Below are 26,172 nucleotides of genomic sequence, written 5' to 3'. Positions count from 1 at the left end.
AGAGCCTCTGAGACTCTTCTAATTTTTTAGATAAAGGTTAATAATTTGTATTTATTATAATTTAGAAATATATATTTTTATTCTTCAAACAAATTAAAAAAGGCTAGCCTCTGAGCACGCGCTCATGCACGTGCTCAAATGCTCTTCTATTTTTTGGGTAAGGGTTAATTTAGAGCATTTATTATAATTTGGGATTACTACATTTTCCAATCACAAAAAAATCTAGGAGTGTGATGAGTATTATGCATTAGCAGGTGAAATAATTTTTCATCATATCCTTAGGTTTTTTTTTTGTGATTAAAAATGTAGTAATCCTAAATTATAATAAATACTATAAATTAACCCTTACCCAAAAAATAAAAGAGCCTTTGAGACTCTTCTAATTTATTAGATAAAGGTTAATAATTTGTATTTATTATAATTTAGAAATATATATTTTTATTTTTCAAACAAATTAAAAAGACTAGCCTCTAAGCACGCGCGTGAGAGGCTCTTCTATTTTTTGGGTAAGAGTTTATTTAGAGCATTTATTATAATTTGGGATTACTACATTTTCCAATCACAAAAAAATCTAGGTGTGTGATGAGTATTATGCATTAGTAGATGAAATAATTTTTCATCACACTTGTCATTGTTGTGTATAGTATATAACATTTATAATATATAATAAATGGTACTATAATATAATGTGATGCAGAGATAAGGTTTAAGGAAATGAAAAAACAAAAATGGTATTTTATTTATAGTTTTTTTGAGAAACGTATTTTATTTATAGTTGATTCTGAAAAAAAGGTATTTTATTTATAGCAATTAACGTGTTTCTTTAAAAAAATTATATTAAAATACGTTCATAATAATGAAACATATGTAATTTAGTATGTAATTCAAGTTACCAAACAACGTAATCTTTGTATGAATTTGGATTCTTCAAGCATAAATAGCGGGAAGTGTGAAAGTTGTTACAGCACTGAAATGAAAATGGATTACACTTCAAATACTATACTTCTAGCGGTTCTACTATTTGCATCAGCAGTTGCTGTCAATAGTCAAAATAGTCTATGCAAATCCATGGTGGAGACAAATGGCTATGTTTGCGAAGAACATAAAGTATCTACCATGATTGCGTGGTTTTTAGTTTATAAAGCTTTTTCGCTTTGTCTCATACTAATGTCTAATTAATGTGTTTAAACTTTGATGCTTCAGGTAACGACACAAGATGGTTATATTCTTGGGGTGCAGAGAATTCCGGTGGGGAGGACTAATACGACGGCAAATAGGCCACCGGTTTTGTTACAACATGGGATTTTCATGGTTTGACTAATATAATTAGGACCTTCTACACCATATACTTGAATTATGTTTCTTTTTGTATGTGCGCTCGTGAGGTATTTCTTCCATACATGGAAGTATGGAACATTAGTCTGATAACATCAATAACTAACTGTTGGAAAACACCAATTTGCATCACATACAAAACCAAAATAGAGGAAGCCATAGGATCTACTTCTATAATACAATATAATATGCATGAACTATGAATGTTAGATAAATGGTTTTGTGATGCCCCAATTTGATTGATTGTGTGATGTGTGTGGGTGTGTGATGAGTCCCACATCGGGTATTTACTGGGTTGAATTGAGCTTTATTAATAACTGCAAGGAGCCTCAATTATGATTAGTCCTTTTGAGGTATAGCGCTGATATGACTACCTCTTTTTTTGGGATCGTTACATATGGTATCAGAGTCGGCCCTCGTGTGGGCTCAGAAACACTATCCCACAAAGTGGGCCCTAACGAGGACATTAGAGATTTAAGTGGGGGAGATTATGATGCCCCAATTTGATTGATTGTGTGATGTGTATAGGTGTGTGATAAATTTAGAACAATTCTCCTCCTTGGTTTTTGCAACCAGTCAGTTACTCTCCGTAAGCTTCTATGTATTTTCAAGAGAATGAATATCGTTTTTTTGAAAACGTACATATGTTCTAACAATTATTTTCTTTAGAATAATAACGGTTTGCATTTATTCTTTTCTTACTAAAATAAATAATTAATTAATAATAAACTAATTAGTTTTATGGACTTTTAGTTTATGGCTTGGGATGAGATCAAAGAATATAATAAAGCTCTACTTCAATAGGCTTTGACCTCTTGTCAACTCTTGATAAACTCAAAAATACTATTAATTTTTTTTTTTTTTTGCATTATTATGTCTCCATTTTGGATTGAAATGAAAAAAGAAAAATATTTTATTATTCAGCTTATTTTTTCTTCTATTCATAGGCCCCACTGCACTTTTTGGTACTATTCATAGGCCTTGCTATAATATTTTAACTAACTTTTATCTTTATCTACAATATTTTCAGCAATAAGTTTTCAGTTTCAGCAAAATAAGCGGTATCTAAACAAACCCTATGAAAATATAATTGCATTATAAGTTTTATTATAAAGTTACATCTAAAAATCTATTAATTATATCAATTGACTCTCTCTCAAAAAAAAAAAATCAATTGACTCCATGAAACACCACTAGAGTGAAACGACGTCAATAATTAGTGACAGCTTGAACCCTTTTCCCCCTAGACTCCCAAGCACTTTGTACATAGAGAAGTGCCAATTCAACTGCAAGGCCTTTAGTGAATCTTTGATTTAATCTTTTAGTTATTCTTATATTTGTTATATTTAATTTTATTAAATATAAACTTTAGTTATTATTTACTAAAGTTTGATGAAGATCAATCCCTATTTGATGAATATCTTTACTTACTCGTTTAATACACATCAATACATCAACTAGAAGTCTTCACTTTCATAATTAAAACAAATCATCTTAGTTGATATGTTATAACTTTTATAAATGAAAAACACAATTTCATCACCAACTACGAACTAGGAGTTTTGAGTTTATATAGAACTTGTAATTTATATCTTACATAATTAAATCATATACAATGCATTTCATGGGCCATAATATAATATCCAATTAGTTCATGTAGATACTGTATCATATAATTAAACATTTTAATTAATCATATTATTTCATACAAATTGGATTTTAGGACACAACTCCTAATACTAACACAAGTTGTGGCTGGTCACAGGATGCAGCTACATGGTTGTTCAATTCTCCAGATAAATCTCTGGCGTTCATCTTAGCAGATAATGGATTTGATGTGTGGATTGGAAATAATCGAGGCACAAAATCTAGCCGTGGACATACTTCACTCACTGCTAATGATCCGGTTCTCTTTCATTTACAAAATGTCACTTGCATTACATATGAAGCACATTCAAATATGTTGTGATTTTAACCTTCTTAAGCTATAGCCATACTGGGAGTGGACATGGACGCAATTAGCGAATGATGATCTTCCTGCTATGTATGACTATATACATAATCAGACACGGCAGAAACTGTACTATGTTGGGCATTCCTTGGTATATATGTGGATTTTTTTTGAATGGATATATGTGGAATTGTTGCTTCCATTCTATTCAAGGACATTATTTATAATTTGAAATTTTGTTCGGCATGTGCTAAGTGAAACTAAGGTAACTTTTTTCTAAATTGTAGGGAACTTTGCTTGCTTTGGCTTCCTTTTCCCAAGAGAAACTGGTGAACCTGACAAAATCCGCAGCTTTGCTTTGCCCAATTGCTTATACGAGTCAGACGACCTCGGTGTTTCCAAGAACTATTGCCAAAGCATATCTAGCTGAAGTAAGACAAATTATGAAACTCTCCTGCTCAATTGTGAAACCCATATTTTGTTAATATCGAATTCAATATCATTAAGTATTTTTGTAAAATTTAACAGCGCGCATACTGGCTGGGTCTCCATGAATTCATTGCAGGAGGGTGAGGAAGCAATTAGCCATCGTAATTGAGTAACATTTTGCACATGCTTAATGAACAAAAACAACAACAACAAAAACAAAAACAAAATCTTGCACTTGCTTGCAGTCGATGAGTAATTTTTCAACCAAAAATGAGTGTGAATTTTATCTATGATATTTCAACATTAATCAAAATGGACAAGTACTAGTATTCTCACTTCTGAGATTTGTTTAAAGATATTCTGAAACTTTCCAAGTGAAGAAGTTATCCAAATTTTTAGTTTCATCTTTTAGATTCAAATTCTTGTGAACCCAAATTATGAAAATTACACCACAAACAATCTTTTTTTTCCTAACAAACAGGTCGGCTGTTGGCAAACTTCTGCAAAGTGTCTGCCACTTGCCACTCATTGATTGTAGCAACCTGGTATCCGCTATTGCAGGTTGTTCTCACTTGCTTAACATGATAATGTAATCTTCCTTTCCCTTCGAGTACTGATTTACATGTCTTCTCTATTTATAGGCCCGAATTGCTGCATAAAGCCTCCCACGTATGATGTCGTACTTAATCATACACCCCAGTCAACGTCAACAAAGAACATGGTCCATTTGGCACAGAGTAAATCTTTGAATTTTCGATTTTGTGTACCCTTCTGCTAAGCTCATTTTAGTAAACCAAAATGAAAAATAAGCCTACTATGTGCGTATCTCATTATCATTTAGCGGTTCAAGTCCAAGGCCTACAAATTTACACTGCCAGTAGTTAAAGTTGCTTTATTTTATCTAATTGAGTTCCATAGATCACATTGATTTTATAATTATTAACTCTTTTAAAACAAAAACTTTGGATAGTGCTCAGAGCTGGAAACGTAGCAGAGTATGACTATGATGATGGCAGTGAGAACAAGAAGCACTACGGGCAGCCCACTGCTCCTCTGTACAATCTGACAAGCATTCCAAAAGACATTCCTCTTTTCATTGGTTATGGGGGGAAGGATTCGCTTTCTGACGTTAATGATGTGAAGCTTTTGCTAGACGACCTTAAAGATCATCAGAAGGACAAGCTTGTGCTACTGTACAGAGATGATTATGCTCATTTGGATTTCATTGCGGCTGAGAATGTGAAAAGTGTAGCATATGATCCCCTGATAGCTTTCTTGAGGACCCAAGCTTGATTTTCAGAACTCTTTTAGAGATCCACTACAGATAATTCTTTGTTCCAGCCAAGAGTTTCTCATTTTAGTTGGTACTGCACCTTAGATTTGATTTTAACTCTATGTTTGGTTAAACATTGTTTTTTTGACAATATCATAAAACAAAATGAATGTTAACTTAGCCGTTTTGATTGAAAAGCGTGCTACCCTTTCTTATAAATCATTCAATCAAAGAGAATTTATTTATTCCATTTATGGTTTCTTAGTACTGGGGTGCAAGGATTCTAAATTATAATGGCTCAATTCATCAAGGGTGATCTGTCCATTGTGGTGTCAACTAAGGACACCACAATTTGAAATGGCACGTTGTGTGTTGCTAATAAACAAGGAAAGAAATTGATGCTAATTTTTTTAAACGGCATTGCTTTAAAATTTAAGTATAACTTTTATAAATTGACATGGCAATGGACATCATTGGTGGAGTTTAAAATCATAATATAAAAGAAGGAAAATGTTAAAGGTATTATAAGTTTTACTAAAGAGTTGTTAATGACATATTTTATGTAGTTGACTAATCCTTTGACAAAACGCATTTTACTTGTATTTGGGTAGATTTAAGATGTATTTAATACTTCAAAGAACATGTTGTTCATGTCCTTGATGAGTTTTGTTTAAAGTGTTTCAAAAATACAGGTCATCAAAGTCTTCCATGCCATGAATTCTCTTCTTGCAAAGTTTTTCAAGAGTTTGTGTTAGGGTAGATTTTATTGTATTTAACAAATGAGTATGAGTTGAGTGATTTATGACTTCTCTCATATGTTCATTTGTTTGTTGTGGTTTTGTCACGGATTGCCAAATGGAGAGATTGTTAATGACATATTTTATGTAGTTGACTAATCTTTTGACAAAACACACTTTACTTGTATTCGGATAGATCTAGGATGTGTTTAATACTTCAAAGAACATATTGTTCAAGTCTAGTATTAAAGCCATGAAGATTTGACAAAACGCATTTTACTTGTATTTGGGTAGATTTAAGATGTATTTAATACTTCAAAGAACATGTTGTTCATGTCCTTGATGAGTTTTGTTTAAAGTGTTTCAAAAATACAGGTCATCAAAGTCTTCCATGCCATGAACTCTCTTCTTGCAAAGTTTTTCAAGAGTTTGTGTTAGGGTAGATTTTATTGTATTTAACAAATGAGTATGAGTTGAGTGATTTATGACTTCTCTCATATGTTCATTTGTTTGTTGTGGTTTTGTCACGGATTGCCAAATGGAGAGATTGTTAATGACATATTTTATGTAGTTGACTAATCTTTTGACAAAACACACTTTACTTGTATTCGGGTAGATCTAGGATGTGTTTAATACTTCAAAGAACATATTGCTCAAGTCTAGTATTAAAGCCATGAAGATTGGACCAAGAAACAAGTGAAGAAAATGTGTTTACTAAAGCTGGACAAATGCTCGACAGATAGCTATCTATCGAGATTTAATGAGGCTCGACAGATACTATCTATCGAAGTATCTATCGGGGTTATGGAAATAAGAATTTTCAGATATGATTTTTAGGCTAGGCTTTTGTATTTGTGTAGGATTTCTTTTCTCACAACCTTAGGCATATATAAGGCTTATTTTAGAGGCCATCACATAAGAAAATACAAGGGGAATATATGCAAAAGGTGACCGAAACCTTATTTTCTTTGAAATAAGTTACTACGTCTTTAAGCCTTAGGGTTTTATAACCAAGTACTTCTTGATCTTCATTATTGATGAAGTGAAGAACTTTGCAACCAACATTCTTCTTTCTCAAGTTGGTGAGTGAGTCACATACTGGGATTCGTGCAAAGAAGTGAGTCACGTATTGAGATTTGTGCATTAAAGGGTGGCGTTCATATATTGAAGAGTTCAGAGGTTTTGAAGCGGTAGAAGGTTTCTGTTGTGAGTTCATCTACGGGGATTGTAGAATCTAGGGACAAAAGTTTTGTACTAGATCTGAAACTTCTTTTTACTATAGTAGATTGCTTTTCGGGAAGGTTTCCCCCTAGGTTTTTTACTATGAAACTGGTTGGTTTCATTGGTTTTCTTGAGTCATCATATTTTGTCTTATTTATTTTTCAGCTGCACTTAGTTTTGACATGATATTGATGTTTGTTTGTTTTAACAAGTTTTATGCATAATAAATCTAATTAACAACTTGGATTTAAAATTTGTTAATTCTATCAACTGGGGTCTAAATTTTCCAACAAAGGTAATGCTAGAAATACAAACTATTTTACAAATTTTTTTACAAACTACTGATGTAGTGAGTGATTATTAGTAAATGAAAAAGTGATATGTTAGTAGTGAGTCTAGATGATAACCAGTAAAAAGTTGGTTATATTAACTGTAAGGACTAGATTTAGTGCTTGAGCCTAAATGATTGAAGGACCCAGACCCAAATAGCCGAACACAATGAATTGTTAGAGAGTGGGCTCCTAAACTAGGCTTTCATGGACGAGATAGTATTTACCATGGGTTAGGGACAACAATGAGACAAGGAAAAATAGAAGGCATTCCCCAAATTAAGAAGGATAATTCTTCTCAGATAGGTTTGAGGAGATTTTGTTCTTGAATATATCACTATCAGACTAGTTTACAATTTCCTTTCTTTCATGTTACAGTGTTTTTCTCTGCTGTTTTCTTGGTCCCTTTTCTCAAGGGGACCTTCTACCTTATATAGACCCTTTTGGATGATCCTATCCTTCCATTTGTTGATCACGCAGGCCACCACTCAAGTGTCAGTCCCATTAACCACCTTCCCTATACCCCTGTGAAATGCAGCATCCAAGGTAGCACTATTCAAGGGTCTTCTCCACATAAATGCAGCTAGGAGGTTTGGTAGAATGTATTGAATGTGGTGGCAGCCTCCAGCTCTTCAGTCACATCAGTGCTAGACCCCTTCCTAAAGCTCTTTCAGCATAGTAAGACCTCCTTTGATGACGGGTTGATGACGCGACCATAGAATTCGAGGGCGTGGACTCCTTGGCGCTGTGATTGCCCTCCTCGGCCATGCCATGACATGTGGCGCGACGGCCTTATTCGGAGTTCTAGAACCCCACACAATTTGTGAAAATATTGTAAAATAACTTGTAGTTGTAGCATTACTCTTTATTAAAATATAAAACTTACAAACTAATATGACAAAAAAATGTGATTAATGGGCTTCAACTAACTAATAAATGAATTTTTTATTTTTTATTTTTAGTAACATATTAGTTTGTAAGCTTCTTTTTTTTTTTTTTTTTTTAATCCAGTTTGTAAGCTCTATATGGTAAAAGTTGTAATATACCTCACATCACTTGTAAATGAATGTCAAAATCAAATTTATGTAATTTGTAACACATCAAATTTTAAAGATATTGTAATAAAATTTGTAGTGTCTCTATTATTAGTCAACAAACAATAGAGTAACCCTTTACAAACTGATCATTAATCAGATCTTAATGTTACGTTTGGATGTTAGGGGAAGGAGGGGGAGTAGAATAGAAGGAGGAAGAGTAATTTAATTACCTTATTTGGATTTTTTTAAGGAATGAGGGGGAGGAGTTTGGAGGGGTTTGAACTACTTGTAACCTTTCATTTTTAATTCCCCTAAATTGGAGAGATTTAGAGAGAGAGTGGAGCACAAAAATGCTTGATCAAATGAATTATCAAATTTGCCCTTAGCATATTAACAAAATTAAAATTGAAAAGACTAATTATTCTCCACCTCCTTAATTAATTTTAAAAACATCCAAACAAGGTAGAGGATAACAATTTCTCTCTACTTTCCTCTCCACTACTATCCTTGTCTCTATTCCCCCCTACTCTCATTTCTCTCAAAACTTCCAAACATAGCATAAGTTTAAAATTTCATTATATTTTAAAAAACAGTTAAAACATTGAGGAAAAAAAAAACACCAATTTGTGGAAAGTGTCCATCTTCTTTGACGTCAAGCTGAAATCTCAACTAGTGGCGGCTCCAAGAATTTTTTCCAAGATGTTCCTCAAGAAGCATAAATTACACAATCTAATAAAAAGAAAATTTTATATATTGACAACAACAACAACAACAACAACAACAACAACAAAAAACACGCACATACATAAAATTTTACAATATAAAGCTTGTGGAGTTTAGTCATGGTTGTTGTTAGTGTTGCTGAACAGGGATGGACGACGATGGCTGGGGAGAGAAAGTGAGTTTCTAATTTCCTTTTACCCTTTCAATTTGATCTACTCTTAGTTTAAATTGTTTAGTGACTTGTGAATCCACGAGGCGCTGAGGCAGTGAGGATTTTTTTAAAAAAATTGTTGAATTAAAAACGTAATCGTGTTGGTGTTGGAGTAGTGATAATCTTAGTTTGAGATGAGATTGATCTTGTACTAGGCTATTCTATTGGCATTTGGTTTGGGCCTTGTTAGTGGTTTTATTATATTTTTTTTTCCATATTTTCATTCAAGTTTTTTTTTTTTTTTTTTGGGTTTTTTCCATGGTTTTGTAAATCAATACTGTGAAAGAACTAGAAAAGGGACTAGTTACTGGTTTTTTGGTCGAATTGAGATCCGACCAATGGTCGAACCAATGATATCATAAATAATATAATTAATAAAATTTTAAATTATATAACTAAAAATATAATAAGTTTATTTCTAATAATATGATAGAAAATGTAAAAATATAATATTTAGTGACACTTTTCGTGTAAATTTAATCAAATTTCCTTAGAATGGACAATCACATGTTTAATTATAATCATAAAAATAAAAAGTTTATTTTATATATATAATGAATTAATTGATGTTATATAAAAATTAAGTAACTTTTTAAGTTTATTCACTTAATTAACTAAAACTACTATTTTTTTCTAATTAAAATTATCAGAAAAGGAAAAAAGAAAAGTATTTGTACGATGAAAAAAACTAAATTTACATGACTTTGACCAATTAGTTGTATAATATATATATTATAATGTTTTTTAGGAAATGTAGTCGTACAATGATAGTGTTTCAGGTAAAGCAAAAACTAAAAGTAAAGCCGTAGTATAGGCTTAAAAGAATATAAAAGCATGTGATTCTTTTTGCTTGAAAGACCCTAATATATTGTTAAGTTGCTCAAATTATGGATCAAAATTTAATTTTATTGGCATAAAAAAATTCAGGGTGTTCTCAAATTTTTTTTAAAGGTAGATAAATATAAAATTTTAAATTATTATGTATAAATATTTTTTTTTTTCAGGTCAGGGTGGTCCTAGGACCGCCCTAGCCATAAGGGGGTGCCACCCCTAATCTCAACCCAGTCACTTGGGAAAATTTAATAGATTTCTAAGGCCTTATAAACTGAGAAAACATAACTACACAACACTAATCTATTTTAGAGAGGATTTCAATTAAACCCTATAGTTTCATAAGTTACAAATTAAATCTTATAGTTTAAGGGGTTTCAAATTAAACCTTATAGTTTTATAAGTTACAAAATAAACCTTAAATTGGTTCCAACTATAGGGGCCGGAGGTCTATACACTCTCCCTAGGTAGGAGCTTTTCTCTCTCACCATTAGCGAGCTCTCCCTCCCTTAGTTCTTTTTTCTATAGGGACCTCTCTCTGCTTGCATTAATCATCTAAGTGCAACAGACACACCCCCCTACCCTCCCACCTTGTCATGGAAGATTCAGTCCTATATGACTTAGAGAAACTTCAATTAACCAAGGACGAAGAAGAAGATATTTGTCTTTCCAACCCAAACCACATAGAGCTTCTCGAAGAATGCTCCTTAAGTCTCTTTGGGAAACTCCTATCAAACCAAAAACAAAACCAACGAGCCTTGAAAAATGTCCTCCGCTTGGCATGGAAAATGGGTTCAGACCTCCGAATTGTAGACGTTGGCAATAGCATCCTTCAGTTCAAGTTCAGCTCCAAATTCCAGCTTGAGTGGGTTGAAAAATGTGGACCATGGAGCTTTGACAACAACCTTTTGCTACTGTGCTGATGGAAGAAAGGCTTATCCACAGCCAATATAACCTTCACCGACACTCCTCTATGGGTCCAAGTTTGGGGGCTCCCGTTTGAACATATGTCCGAGAATACCGGAAAAGAAATTGGGTTGGAAAGTTCCTAGAAGTTGATAAAAGATCTTGGCAGTCAGAACAAGCCAAATTCCTAAGGCTCAGAATGGAGCTGCAAATCGATAGACCTCTTAGGAGAGGCAGTTTTCTTAACAATGAGGACGGTTAAAGAACCTGGCTAACTTACAAGTATGAGAGACTCCCAACCCTCTGTTTTACCTACGGACGACTGGGACATGACGAAAAACACTGCCCTGAACTTGTGATGAGTTGTGACAGCACCCCTCAATATGGGGATTGGCTCAGGGCAGGTTGGCACCCTAAGGAACCCTCAAGAAAAGCGGGTAGTAGTTGTGACAATAAGAATGATGGATCAAACCCAGCAGTGGAGACCGTGTTCACACACGCAACCCTTGGCCAACCCAACCTGTCAGAAGGCATGGGGGGAAGCGACACCAATGGCGGGAAAAGAACCTTGGGAAGCCAAAACCACACTTCAGCAGGGAACAATGATGCCGCCCTAGTCTTACAGGCGGCTGAGGATCAGAGTGGATGGGACAGACCGAGAGAGGTGAAGCGTAATTTAAGGGCAAGTGGAGAGTCACGTGACAAACCAACCACATCCATCCTAGGCCCGAACAAAAACCCAAGTGGAGAACAACAGGATGCTTTTTCCACTGCAGGCCAACCCAAACAGCTCAAAGATGAAAACCACGAAGCCACCAGCCGATTGAAACTGAAAACAAAAGCCAACCCACTCGACAAAAAAGTCCATCCAACCCAAGCCCCAGTGAGTATTAGTGGACAGAGCTGAAAAGTGAGGCTGAAGAAAGTAGCAAGGGAAATAAGTAAAACCCAAGCCCAAGATGCTGAGATGTCTGTCCTTTGTTCTAAGGTGGATACTAAATGCCCTGGCAACCTAGAATCTTTAGAGAAGGAAGTAAGCAGAACCCAAAAGAAGCCTTGCAGTGATGCTTCACCTCTTAGCTCTAAACCAACTCCTACATCGGCTGTGGCTACTAAGCAACACCGTCGGACGCAATGATTAGCTTTGGATGGAACTGTCGGGGACTTGGGAACCCCCGGACAGTAGGATGTTGCAAGATTTTGTGTAGCGGTGGAATCCCAAAGTCGTCTTCCTCGCGGAAACGAAGCTGAAACGAAGAGGTATGGAAAAATTCAAAAAGTCTTTCTATCTTTTCAATTGTTTATATGTTCCTAGTGATGGTCAGAGTGGTGGTCTTGCTATGCTCTGCACAAAAGACACAAATCTTGACATCAAAACATACGGCTCAAATCACATCGACGCTACCATTATCGAAGCAGATTCCAATTTTATCTGGAGAATCACGGGGTTTTACGGCCATCCTGACACGGCCCAAAGAAAGAATTCCTGGAAACTTCTTAAGGACCTCAGCAACAGATACCATCTGCCTTGGCGACTTCAACGAAATTCTCTTTAATAGTGAGAAACAGGGGGGGCTATACAATCACAGCAACAGATGGACGATTTTAGAAACGCTATAAACTTCTGTAATCTGAGAGACTTGGGGTACAATGGGTCCAACTTCACTTGGTGCAATATGAGAGAGGGACCAGATGGAACCTACATGCGGCTTGACCGTGCCTTAGCCACTGCTGGTTGGAGCGATCATTTCCATGAGGTAAGGGTCCATCATCTCATTAACTCAACCTTTGATCATTGTGGTCTCCTCGTCTTTGATGCCATCACAGTCCAATCCCATGGCAAGCGGCACTTCCATTTTGAAGCCTTGTGGACTCGCAAATAGGAGTGCAAGGAGATTATTTGAAGAGTCTGGGAGGGAGGTATAGATGCTTATTCTCCTAAGGGTATTTTTGAGGGGCTTAACCAATGTGCTGCTGAGCTCTCAAATTGGAATCAAGCTGAGTTTGGGCATATACCGAAGAGGATTGGGAAGAAAAGGAAGGCCCTCAGTGCGCTAGTTGTCTAGGACACCAATGGCTATTTGGGACCTCAAATAAACCTCCTTAGAAAAGAGATAAATGAGTTGTTAGACAGCGAAGAAACATACTGGAATCAACGATCAAGAGTGCAATGGCTCTGTAAAGGAGATCGTAACACAAAATTCTTTCAAAACAAAGCCTTAGAAAGGAAGCGAAAAAACACCATCCTTGGCCTTTGGAATGACCAGAGAGTGTGGTGTGACACTAACGAGACTATTGTGGACACCGCCATCTCCTACTTCAGAAATATCTTCACATCTTCCCCTTCTACCATTACCGAGGTCACTAGACACATTCCCACCAAAGTCACCGGGGAGATGAACATGGAACTCATCACATATTTTTCTGGGGAAGAAGTTCTCACTGCTATCAAGCAAATGCATCCAACCAAGGCGCCTAGCCCTGACGGTATGTCCGCAATTTTTTTCCAAAAATATTGGTCCATTGTTGGCAATGATGTAACTAGAATGGTTCTCAATGTTCTTAACAATAACATATCTTTAGCTAAATTAAACAGAACCAACATTACCCTTATCCCCAAATCAAAGTTACCCACCAAAATGACTGAATTTAGACCCATCAGTCTTAGTAATGTGGTATACAAAATCATTGCAAAAGTCTTTGCAAATAGGCTTAAAGCCATCATCCCCAACATCATTTCAGAAAACCAAAGTGCATTTCTTTCTGAGCGATTAATCACTGACAAAGTCCTCACTGCCTTTGAAATTATGCACTACCTTAATAATAAAAGAGTTGGGAAGGATTGCTCAATGGCGGTGAAGCTTGATATGTGCAAGGCCTTCGACAGAGTAGAATGGTGCTTCATTGAGGCTACTATGGAAAAACTTGGCTTTCATGAGAAGTTAATAAGCCTTATCATGCATTGTGTTACTACTGTTTCGTACTCTATCATTATTAATGGATCTACTCATGGCTGCATTACACCATCAAGGGGGCTTCGGCAAGGGGACCCCCTCTCCCTTTATCTCTTTCTCATTTGTGTAGAAACTTTTTCCTCTCTCATTCACAATGCAGCCAGATCCAAGGAGCTGAATGGTATTTCCATATACAAAGGCTACCCTTATATTTCTCACCTATTCTTCGCTGATGATAGCTTACTCTTTTGCAAAGCAAGCAGCCAGGAGTGTCATACATTAACTGAAATTCTGAGAAAGTACGAAGCAGCCTCTGGACAGAAGATTAACACGGACAAGTCTTCTATTTTCTTCAGCCATAACACCCCTCATGAAACTAAAAATGAGGTGCTTGAAATCCTAGTCCTATGCACAGGTCTTGCCATACTAAATACCTCGGGTTGCCAACAATCATTAGAAAGTCCAAATCTGCGATCTTTGCTGAAATTAAGGAAAAGGTGGGTAAAAAACTGTCTCGCTGGAAAGAAAAGATGCTCTCTATAGGGGGCAAGGAAATACTCATTAAAGCTGTCGCATAAGCTGTCCCTACCTACTCCATGAGCTGCTTCCTCCTTCCAAAGGGACTTTGTGATAACCTTGAAGGCATGATGAGAAATTTCTGGTGGATTCAAAAGCAACAGGAATCAAAAATTGCTTGGGTTGCATGGAAAAAGATGCGCAAATCCAAATTTGAAGGGGTGATGGGTTTTAGGAACCTCCATGCTTTCACTCTTGCCATGCTAGCTAAGCAAGCCTAGAGAATCCTAAACAACCCAAATTCCATCATCTCAAGAATATACAAAGCCAAATACTTCCCATCTTCAGATTTCCTCAACTCTAACCTTGGTTGCTACCCTTCATATGCATGGCGGAGTATCCACAGTAGCATTAAGGTCATAAAAAAGGGCACCAGATGGCGTGTTGGAAATGGCAAACTGATACATATATGGGAGGGCAGGTGGATGCCAACTTCGTCCACATATAAAGTCATCTCCCCTCTGCTGCCCCACTTTGATGATTTCCCCATGGTTTCCGCTTTAATTAATCCTAACACAAGGAGATGGAAGGCTGACTTGGTAAGAAGAACTTTCCTCCCCTTTGAGGCCAATACCATCCTCAATTTGCCAATCAGCTTCTCCCTCCCTGATGATAAAATAATCAGGATTGGTAACAAAAAAAGTGAGTTTACCATCAATAGCGCTTACTACATTGCTCTCACAATAGCCAAACCATCACACAGAGGTGAAAGCTCTTATGGTAACCCGTACTCCCCCCTCTGGAGGAAGATGTGGAATCTAAATATCCCAGCCAAAGGGAGGATTTTTGCCTGGAAATGCTGTATGAATGCTCTTCCAACAATGCAAAACCCTAGAATCAGGGGTGTGAACACAACTAGCTACTGTCCTTCCTGTGATCTATTATTTGAAAGCACCACCCATGCACTCCTTCACTGTGACATTCCCAAATCAGTATGGGGTTACTGGCAACATTGCTCCATTAAACTTCAAGACAGCACCTAGGACTTCTCGAACCTTGCCCTCCAATTTTTGTCTAATGGCTTCACGCAGGACCTTAAAGCCTTTTTGATCATTACCTGGCTCATCTGGCACAATCACAACCAAATAGTACATGAGTCTACACCTTCACTCTCTCATCAAATTTGGGATTCGGCCATCAGACTAGCTAAAGACTTCAAAGGTGCAATCTCGACAACTTTTCCCCCAAGGTCCCAAGCCTCTTCTTGGACCCCTCCCCCTCCTGGCTACCACAAAATAAATGTGGATGGTGCCTCCTCCAAGGATCGAAGACCCTCAAGCATCGGAATTATCATCCATGATTCCAATGGTTAAGTTGTTGCTGCCCTGTGCAAATCTCTGCAAGCGTGTCACCCCATTGAAGCTGTTGGGGCTATTGCAATTGAAAATGGCATCCTTCTTGCCCAGGAATTACAAGTCTCCAAGATCATTATTGAGTCTAATGCCTTATCCATAGTTCAAGCCATTAATAACAAGAAGCTTGGTGGAGAATTTGGTCACATCTTCCATGGAATCCTCACCTCCCTTGACCACTTTTGCGGCTGGAAATTGCAGCACTTGAAAAGGGACTACAACAGAGACGCTCATGACCTTGCTGCCTTTGCAAGGACTACTGGAACCTCACAAGTTTGGAAAGGAATGCCCCCTCTACTCTAGCAACTTCGCTATCAAGACCCTCCTTAATTCTTCCTTTTGGCTTATTTGTACTTTCCCTCTGTTGTAATTCAATTTCACTCATGGAATGAAATGAATCTTTTCCCCTTCAAAAATAAAAAATAAAATAAAATAAACCTTAAACTTAAAATTTTGTAATAATATAAGTCCTCTCTTCTCTCCATCACTAACTATAGAAGCGTTGCGTAGTACAAGGAAGCTAAAACCTGGCCTTCATGTGTTGGACTATTGTGAGTGATGGAGGTTGGCCCAATTTGATCTAAAAGTTGGGAAAGGTTAAGTGAGGAGGAATGGGACAAGCTATAAGGTTGCTTGCCCATAGCTTGCTATTTAGTTAATAAACGGCCATCACTAAATTAAACATTACAAATTGTGTTAACACCATGTATATATTACTACAAGGTGTAGGGAGATCACATCATACTTTTGTGCAGTCTTACACGTGCAATAACCTTCACTAGGTGGATGGTGTTGCTTCATAGGCATAGAATTCTTTCGCGTAGAGAATTAATAATAAAACGGTATTTAGGTAAAGGTATGACTCTTCTAATAAGTATATCTATTCATAATAGATGTGTCCATTCTCAAGGTATGACTCTTTTAGTCTATGATTCTCACCCGGGTAGGACTGCTATCTACATTAGGGACTAACATCAAAATGTAAATAACTCATTTTGTATCCTACACTACTTAAGCCCTTATTCCTCAATGACAACATTGAAAGAACCCATTCCTTAATTTCGCATTTTGTATCCTAACACACAGTTTGATACCTACATGTGCAAGGTATCAAGCCTGCCCTCATAGGTTAGAACTGGTGGTGGAGCTATTTAAAGAAAGTTTCTCTTCGAAATCAGATGTGAAATTGATTCCACACTAGTGGAAGATGGTTTTGCACTCCAATTTTCACCTATAAAAGCTTCATTGGCATTCTTTTCAAAACAACAAGCAATTATTCACTGAAATATGCATCAGAATAATTGAAAAGTGATTCTAGAGTAAAAAGATTGGGTTTTCTTAAAAATCCTTTGAAGTTCTTTTTATTTTTGCTTGGCCAAGACCTTTTTCATGTCTTTGGCGCTTTAGTTAAAAGTTTTCTAACTTGTTTATTTGTGTCATTGATGTTTCCTAGGCTTAGGTTCCTTAGGTTGCAAATATTTAGGTTAAAATGAATAAAGAGGAGGGTTCCAATCTTGAGGTACATATGCAAGCTTGACCACATGTATTTGTCTTGAGAAGTCTGCGTGCATAGCCTTAGTCATGCGTAAGCAAGCTCATCTAGAAACCTAGATTTTCCAAATTTCTTTTCTTTGCTTAATTTTTATTTGATTTCTAGTTTTCAATAACCTAGATGTCTCGTTTTGCTCCTCATCTTGTTTCTACTGAAGCTTTAAGGGTTAAGAAGTTTCGCAATGGACTAGAATTCAAAATCAGACAGCGTTTGACTACTTCTCGAGTTGAAGACTACAAGACTCTGGTTACACTTGCTGAAGCTGTAGAAGAAGACCTCAAAGAACGTACAAGAATCAAAGCTGCGTTGGAACAGAATAAAGGTAAGACAGTGAAGTTTAACCAGCCTTGGAAAGGAAAACCATCTCATAATTCCTTCAAGAAGAATACCAATAAGTACCCACCAAGAACTGTAGAAAAATGTGCCCATTGTGGAAGGCCTCATTCTGGGGAATGTCGTGCTGCCAACAATACATGTTTTCGTTGTGGGAAACCTGGTCATTTTATTAGAGATTGTCCAAATAACTCTAACAAAGGGAACTCCACTGTTGGAAGTGGACAAAAGAGGCCAATGGTCCAGGGAAGAGTTTTTTCCCTCACAGAACAAGATGCATTAGCAGCACCGGATGTGGTATCAGGTACTCTCGATATTTGCTCTAAAGCTGCTCATGTTTTATTTGATTCTGACTCTTCACACTCTTTTATATCCCCTGCTTTTGCTGATATGTTACAAATGAGTCCTGAGTTGTTGGATTGTGAACTATGGGTGTCTACTCCTTCGAGTGTAATTTTGTGTGCTCGATGGGTGTACCGAAGTTGTGTTATTGATATTGCTGGTAGGGATTTAGTTGCAGATTTAATATTGTTAAATATGCATGATTTTGATGCCATTTTGGGTATGGACTGGTTGTCGACTCACCATGCAGTTGTTGAATGTTTTGAAAAACGTGTAATCTTTCATATACCTGGCCAATCTGAATTTTATTTTGAGGGAGATAGAAAGGTTAAACCTTTGAGTATAATTTCTGCTCTTCAAGCTAGGAATATGCTTAAAAAGGGGTGTAGTGGCTTTTTGGCATATATGATTAACTCTGAAGCTACTGATGAGAAGTTAGAAGATATTCCTATTGTTAAGGAATTTCCTGATGTTTTTCCAGAAGAGTTACCAGGTCTACCTCCAGATAGAGAGATTGAATTCTCGATTGAACTTTTGCCTGGTACTGGTCCGATATCTAAGGCTCCTTATAGAATGGCCCCAGCTGAACTTAGAGAGTTAAAATTGCAATTACAAGATCTGCTTGATAAGGGTTTTGTTAGGCCAAGTGTTTCGCCATGGGGTGCACCAGTTCTGTTTGTTAAAAAGAAGGATGGAAGTTTGAGACTTTGTATTGATTATCGGGAATTGAATAAGGTAACAGTGAAGAACATGTATCCCCTTCCCCGAATAGATGATTTATTCGATCAATTACAAGGAGCATCAGTCTTCTCAAAAATTGATTTGCGTTCAGGATATCATCAATTGAAGGTGAAGAAGGACGATATACTGAAAACTGCTTTTCGAACCCGATATGGTCATTATGAATTTCTTGTGATGCCGTTTGGATTGACAAATGCACCAGCTGCTTTTATGGATTTAATGAATAGAGTATTTCAGCCTTACTTAGATCAGTTTGTGGTGATATTCATTGATGACATCTTAATATACTCTAAGACAGGAAGATCATGAGAAGCATTTGCGGATTGTATTACAGACTTTAAGGGATAAGCAGCTTTATGCCAAACTAAAGAAGTGTGAATTCTGGCTGTCACAAATTTCTTTCTTAGGACATGTGATATCAAAGGATGGAATTTCAGTTGATCCAAAGAAGATTGAAGTTATAGTGAATTGGGAAAGACCAAAGACTGTCTCGGAGGTTCGTAGTTTCTTGGGCTTGGCTGGTTATTATCGGAGATTTATAGAAAGTTTCTCTAAGATTTCCGGGCCTCTAACCAATTTAACCAGGAAAGCAGTGAAGTTTGAATGGACTGATAAATGTGAGCACAGTTTTAAGGAGTTAAAACAAAGACTAGTTACAGCTCCAATACTTACTTTACCTTCAAGTTCAGGAAGTTTTGTAATATACAGTGATGCCTCTAAGAAAGGTTTGGGATGTGTTCTCATGCAACAAGGGAAGGTCATAGCTTATGCCTCTAGACAGCTAAAACCATATGAACAGAATTATCCTACCCATGATTTGGAATTAGCAGCAGTGGTCTTTGCTCTTAAAATTTGGAGACACCATTTGTATGGTGAACCTTGTATGATATACACAGATCACAAGAGTCTCAAATATTTGTTTACGCAAAAAGAGTTGAATCTTAGACAAAGAAGATGGCTGGAGTTGATAAATGACTACGATTGCTCCATTGAGTATCATCCTGGCAAAGCAAATGTGGTGGCAGATGCTTTGAGTAGAAAGTCTTCAGGACAATTAGCTTGCATGCTAACTACTCAAAACGAAATTTTGGCAGACTTACAACGGATGGGGATTGAGTTTATAATCAGTGGTTCAAGTACATGTTTTTCCACTTTAGTTGTGAAACCTACCTTATTAGAGAAAATTAAGGCCTCTTAATTTAATGATCCCGAATTAGCTAAGATCCGTGATAGAGCATCTAATGGCAATATACCTGGTTTTCTCATTGGCAAGGATGGTGTTTTAATGCATGGTTCTAGATTATGTGTTCCAGCAGATAATGAGTTGAAAAGACAGATTATGGAAGAAGCTCATTGTACTCCCTATACCGTACATCCTGGTAGTACCAAAATGTATCGTGACTTGAGAGGAAATTTCTGGTGGAGTGGTATGAAGAAAGATATTGCTGAATTTGTAAGTCGTTGCTTGACTTGTCAACAAATAAAAGCTGAACATCAACGACCTGGAGGACTATTGCAGCCTCTCCCTATTCCTAAGTGGAAGTGGGAGCATATTACTATGGATTTTGTTGTTGGACTCCCAAAATCACTTCAAGGTTATGATTCTGTTTGGGTGATTGTGGATCGAGTAACCAAGTCAGCTCATTTTCTTCGTGTTAAGGTTAACTATTCTTTAAATAAGCTTGCTGAGTTGTATATACAAGAGATTGTGAGGTTACATGGGGTTCCTACATCCATTGTGTCTGATAGAGATCCTAAGTTTACTTCACGTTTTTGGGAGAGCTTACAGACAGCTATGGGTACTAAACTGGCATTCAGCACAGCTTACCATCCTCAGACTAATGGACAATCAGAACGTACTATTCAGACCTTTGAAGACATGTTGCGGGCTTGTGTTTTGGATTTAGGAGGAAGATGGGATAGTCATTTACCATTAATTGAGTTTGCCTACAACAACAGCTATCATTCTAGCATTGAGATGGCTCCTTTTGAGTCTTTATATGGACGGCGATGCCGATCACCAATCTGTTGGGATGAAGTTGGAGAAAGGAAGTTGATGGGACCCGAGATTGTGCAGATTACAGTTGATAAAATCCAGTTGATTCGAGAACGACTAAAGGCTACTCAAAGTAGGCAGAAAAGCTATGCGGATAAGAAACGACGAGACATTGAATTTGATGTGGGAGATCATGTGTTTATCAAAGTTTCACCTTTGAAAGGAGTGCTGAGGTTTGGGAAAACAAATAAGCTAAGTCCTAGGTTTGTTGGACCATTTGAGATACTTGAAAGAATTGGATCAGCTACATACCGAGTTGCCTTACCTCCGGCATTATCCAAGATACATAATGTATTTCATATCTGTAATCTTAGAAAATATGTTCCTGATTCAAAGCATGTGATAGAGTATGAACCACTTCAAATCCAAGAGAATTTGTCATATGATGAGATCCCAGTTAAGGTTTTAGATCGTAAGGAGCAAGTTCTTCGCACCAAGACAATTCCTATAGTCAAGGTGTTGTGGAGAAACCACTCTACAGAAGAGGCAACATGGGAGGCGGAGGAGGAAATGAAGCAAAAGTATCCGAATCTCTTTGTTGATGGTATGTGTAGAATTTTCGAGGACGAAAATTTTTAAGGAGGGAAGGATGTAACACCCCCAACCTAATTGCATAATTAAATTTATGAGTTTATATGTTTGTTATTATCTTAATTAAATTAAGTGCATAAAGTTTTGATATTGTCATATTATAAACCATGTATACTCTTTTGATGTTGTAGAAATGAGTTTTATTAAGGTAAGGATATATATGTATATGTAAAGTTATTTTGGCATTGGGTCTTTTTAAAAATATAAGCTTTTAAGGGGTTGAAAGTAATAAAAAGGAAAAGAAAAGAAGAAGAAGTGAGCAATAGTTTTTGTTCCTTAGCATCATACGTGCCCCACCTCAAGAAAAGTCCACTTCTCTTATCTTATCCTCTTGGCTGCATCAGAAGTCCAGCCCCCTTATCTTCTTTTTCTAGTCCTTTTTCTTGCTTCTTTGTTTCTTTCTCTCTTTGCTTTCACACGGCAAGAGCTCTCTCTCTCTCCCTCTCTCACCAAAACAAGAAATCTCACTCTAAAGAAGGATTTAAGATCCTAAAACTAAAGTTTCAGCTTCAAATTGGTGGGTAAGTAATTAAAACTTTATTTGATTTTAGAGTATTTTGATAGTTTAATTGTTTTCCCTTCTTTGTTCTCAAATCTGATTTTAGGGGCTAAACTTGTGATTCTGTTTTTGTAAGTTGAAAGTTTGATGGTGTTATGGTCTATTCGATGCTTAATAAGTCATTTTAATGTTTATTGTATTGGTATAAAAATACCCAAATGAATTGAAGACCATTTGAATTTAGTTGATGAATTTTGTATCAACATGCACTGAAGCTGTCACTGTGACAGATTTGATGTTCACTACAATAAAATTCTGTATTAAATCATTTGCTGTGAATTAGGATGCTAGGAGTATTTTTTATGAATCCTAAGACACATATGGTTGTTTTGGAAGTGGTTTCACTGCATTTGGATTAATACAAAAATAATGGTTTAATTTCTACGTTGTATGATTTTCTGTCAGGACAGATTTGAGCACGTTTCCTTGTACAATTTTTAATAAATTATGGTTTTATTCTTTGACTTTGAAATTTATACGGTATATATTAGACATACAGGGGAGTAGCTCTGTAACATTTCATGACAATTGGATGTGTTTTGACAGCCCATTCGCATTTTACAAATGGGGAATTTGCTACTGGAATGATCAGTAAACAGTGTAGGATAACTATGACTTTGTAGATTTAATTTTGAAGTTAGGGTTAATGTTTTGAGCTATAATTTAATGTGCTTATCTTTTGGTATGTTTAGATCATATATGAATTTTTATGGCTTGGTTACTCTGTGTTTTGGTATGTTATGAGTTTGGTGATTGTACCTTGTTTTAGGGGAAACTCTATGTGATGGGAATTAAGATTTTACTAAGTTGAGAGTTAGGTTGTGTTTGAGGTATAAGTTTATATTTTAGGAAGAGTTGTTAGTAATAAGTTTTGGTCTTTCATTTAGGTGCCGAGAACGAGAACACGGACACTTGAGCTCCTCTGGTACAAATCTCTCGCGTCATCTATTTCCAGGTAAGGGATTTGTGACATGTGCGTTTGATAAGCATAAGGACTATTTGGAAAACTATAACGCATTAAAACCTTTTAATTAGAGATATTACATATAAGCATGATTCAAGTAAAGATTTATGTTCGTGACTTATTGAATCTTATATACATGATAATTTTAGCATACTGATGCTATTACTCATATCACGAACATAATGTTTAAAGAAAGAATTGGATATGCTACTGTTATTAAATAGTTATGTAAAAGTATAGTATTTGGAAAGTATAGTTTTTAGTTATTCCATTGTCATGATCTGAACTCAGCCAGTAGGGGTTATAGTACTGGTATTTCCATGGAGATTCTGTTTGGCCATTAAAAGTGGGACTGGCTCTGCTGTACCCGCCCTTGTTGGTAACCACCAACTTGTGGAGGATGTCAACCTACCCCCATGGTTGAAAGTATGTATTATGATATGATTCCGGAATTACCTAGCATTGTGGGGAATGCTGGATGCCTGGCATTAAGTGCTGGAAGCCTCCCAAAGTTGTGACAGACTTACAATTGGACTAACTAATATGTATTATAAAAGAGCTATTAAGCTATTAAGCTATTTGGAAGTTATAAGAAAAGTATGGTGATAAGAAAAATATGTTGAATTATGTTTAAGTTCCTTATCATGTTCTTTTGTTATTATTTGAAAGGAAAATGAAGTATTTTCATTTGAAAGTTCATAAGTTAATTTAAGAACAATATAAATAGTAATGAAGGCTATTTTATCAAAGCTGGCATGTCCATAAAATATTTGATTTACATGCATTCTTATCAAAGGCCCATGGAGCTTAAAAACCTTACTGGGCTTCGCAGCTCACCCTATTATATTTCAGTGCACAGGTCCTTCTTGGAAGCAGCGAGAGTATTAGAGGTGGCAAGATTCTGTGATTCTCTTTTGTTTAGATTGTATAGTCTTTTTTGTTGTATAGTAGTTTAGCTCTTTTGTTGTATAAGAGGAATCAAGATGTACTTGATTCTTTGAGCACAGATGTAATTCTGAACTTTAGTTTGGTTTGAACCCCAGTGGTATGTCTTTGGGGTTAGGTTTGTAAATAAGAGTTTTGCTAAACGTTTAGCTATGTAATATTTGCACGAATACCTGAAGTTTCAGCCAAGTGGCAATCTTGCAAAGTTCTAATGAAATGAATTTTCAAGGTTTTCACATTTTTGTACATTATGGCTTTTATGAAAGAGAATAAGCAGGTGTACAGGAAACAATTCTTGATAAGCACCTTCTGTTTAGGTTGGTTCATGTTAGTATTAAGGTAAACTTGATATTAACATGCCGGTCATGCTCTAAATTCTGAAGTACAGGTTTGGGTCGTGACACATGCCATCTAGCTTCAACAAAACCTCCTTTAATCAATAAATTCATCATAGAAAAGTCAACTAATCCAATTTTGGATCCATTGTGATTGGCGTTGTTGCTAGGGAGCAGAACTAAAGCAATGGTGCAACTTAAGATCAAGGTCCAGCCCCTACAAGAAAGTAGCCCATAGTTACACATCAGATAAGGGCTTGATCAGGGTGGCCCATCGCTGAGACCATTCTTCATGGTCTATCTTAATGACTTATTACTAGAGGTTTTCCCAGGATGGTCTATCACAAAGGCCTTTCGTAAGCTCTTATTTGAAGACATTGGACAATTAAAACCCTAACATGTCCACGTATGGCTGAGTCCCTAGCCGCCATTACAGGTATGACCGAGTCCCACATCACCAATTTTTTAATTCTTAGTTTTGTCTAGGCATCTTAAAACCTTGGCCCGTCTAGGTATGGCTAAGTTCTATGCTGCCATTAGCTCAAAACCCTAGCCTATCCAAGTATGGCAAAGCCTCGAGCTATCTAAGGCCCCAAAATGCTTCCAGTGTCCACTTCCCCTCCCTATCTTGATAGTGAAACTAAGAGGTCCCACTCAAAAAACACATACAGGCACACATTCTCTATTACTTACCACCACATATTCTCTTGAGCACCTACAACTACACATCAAGGAAGAAGACAATTTGGCAAAGGGGGTTGGCTCTTTCTCCTTCTCTTTAATTCTCTTATAACTCTGACCGTTTTAGGGATTGTCTCTAACTCTCTTGGACACTCTCCCGATGACTCTTTCTAACCCTCTCAAGGAAACTCTATAAGTCTCCCATGACACTTTTTACCCTTTTAGGGAATATCTCTAAGTCTCTCGAGGACTATGTTTAAGCCTCTTAGGGACACTCTATGACTTGCCTATAGAATCTTTACCAAGGACAATCACTAATTCTCTTAAGGACTCTAATTCATTGAACAACATTCTCTTAAGGACTCAAGTGGTACCTAGCTTCAATAGAGCTTCCTTTCATCAATAAATTCAATGTAGCAAAAGCCAACCGAACCAAATTCGGACCAACTACAATACACAAACACACACACACACACACACACACACACACACACACACTACTATTTAAGGACCTTCACCTATCTGGGATTTTTATTTGGTTTTTGTTCAAAATTACCCCTACAATCTTATGTTTAAGTAAAAACAAAACTAAATGACAATTCGGTAAAAATACAACTCTAACTCTCGCTAAAACATGGCCTAAAAAATAAAGCCACTCTTCTATTGATTTTCAAATTGCTTTATCCACTTATAAATTAGATTTTCAAAATATAAATTTATATATATATATATATATATATATAATAAAAACATAGGTTTTTTTTTTTTTCTATATAATAGGATCACTAAAAAAAAAAGCCTCATCGAACGCACAAAGCACATGTGATGAGGCTAAAATATATACTACTACTATTTAAAGAACTTCCCTTATTTAGGATCCTCTTTTTTTAGTTAAAAAATGCCCCTACACCCCTATATTTAAGTAGAGACAAAATTAAAGGACAATTTGGTAAAAACACAACTTTAACTCCTATTAAAACATTGCCTAAAAAATAGGGCTACTCTTTTGTTGATTTTCAAATTGCTTTATCCACTTATAAATTAAGTTCTTAAAATAAATATTATGTATATAAAATGAAAACACAGGGTTTTTTTTCTGCAAAATAAATATGTAATATTTGTTCATTTTTTAAAACTGGCCTCATGACACTCCTAGTTATATTAGTAATTCTAAATCCATAATATATATATATATATATATATATATA

General features: G+C 36.2%; 2 protein-coding genes and 1 long non-coding RNA gene across 3 annotated transcripts; all 3 read left to right on the top strand.

The window, feature by feature from the left end:
• Positions 1-978: 978 nt before the first annotated feature.
• LOC142639765 (triacylglycerol lipase 2-like) lies at positions 979-5,008 on the top strand. The gene is made up of 9 exons (XM_075813904.1): positions 979-1,107; positions 1,204-1,311; positions 3,101-3,241; positions 3,327-3,437; positions 3,574-3,717; positions 3,815-3,855; positions 4,197-4,276; positions 4,357-4,452; positions 4,686-5,008. The coding sequence occupies exons 1-9, from the start codon at positions 979-981 to the stop codon at positions 5,006-5,008; spliced, it is 1,173 nt and encodes a 390-aa protein (XP_075670019.1).
• Positions 5,009-17,537: 12,529 nt separating this feature from the next.
• LOC142639764 (uncharacterized) lies at positions 17,538-18,664 on the top strand. Its single transcript, XM_075813903.1, has 2 exons — positions 17,538-18,585; positions 18,654-18,664. Exons 1-2 carry the CDS (start codon positions 17,538-17,540, stop codon positions 18,662-18,664), a joined length of 1,059 nt encoding a protein of 352 aa, XP_075670018.1.
• A 3,130-nt stretch (positions 18,665-21,794) lies between these two features.
• On the top strand, positions 21,795-24,186 carry LOC142640371 (uncharacterized). The gene is made up of 3 exons (XR_012845188.1): positions 21,795-22,001; positions 22,927-22,994; positions 23,856-24,186. It is a non-coding gene; the product is annotated as an uncharacterized LOC142640371 (long non-coding RNA).
• The last annotated feature ends 1,986 nt before the right edge of the window (positions 24,187-26,172 follow it).

This window comes from Castanea sativa, chromosome 6, assembly GCF_040712315.1.
Source record: "Castanea sativa cultivar Marrone di Chiusa Pesio chromosome 6, ASM4071231v1".
NCBI classification, from domain to species: Eukaryota; Viridiplantae; Streptophyta; class Magnoliopsida; order Fagales; family Fagaceae; genus Castanea; species Castanea sativa.
The sequence above is the reverse complement of the archived record's forward strand: the minus strand, read 5'-3'. Positions and strand labels throughout refer to the sequence as shown.

What these genes read in the sequence shown, in the direction of transcription:
- LOC142639764 (XM_075813903.1), top strand. Translation starts at nt 17,538, where the DNA reads ATGTCTCGTTTTGCTCCTCATCTTGTTTCTACTGAAGCTTTAAGGGTT.
- LOC142639765 (XM_075813904.1), top strand. Translation starts at nt 979, where the DNA reads ATGGATTACACTTCAAATACTATACTTCTAGCGGTTCTACTATTTGCA. An exon ending in ATGTTTGCGAAGAACATAAA is followed by an intron (nt 1,108 to 1,203) that starts GTATCTACCATG and finishes TTGATGCTTCAG; the next exon opens with GTAACGACACAAGATGGTTA. An exon ending in CACTCACTGCTAATGATCCG is followed by an intron (nt 3,242 to 3,326) that starts GTTCTCTTTCAT and finishes CTTAAGCTATAG; the next exon opens with CCATACTGGGAGTGGACATG.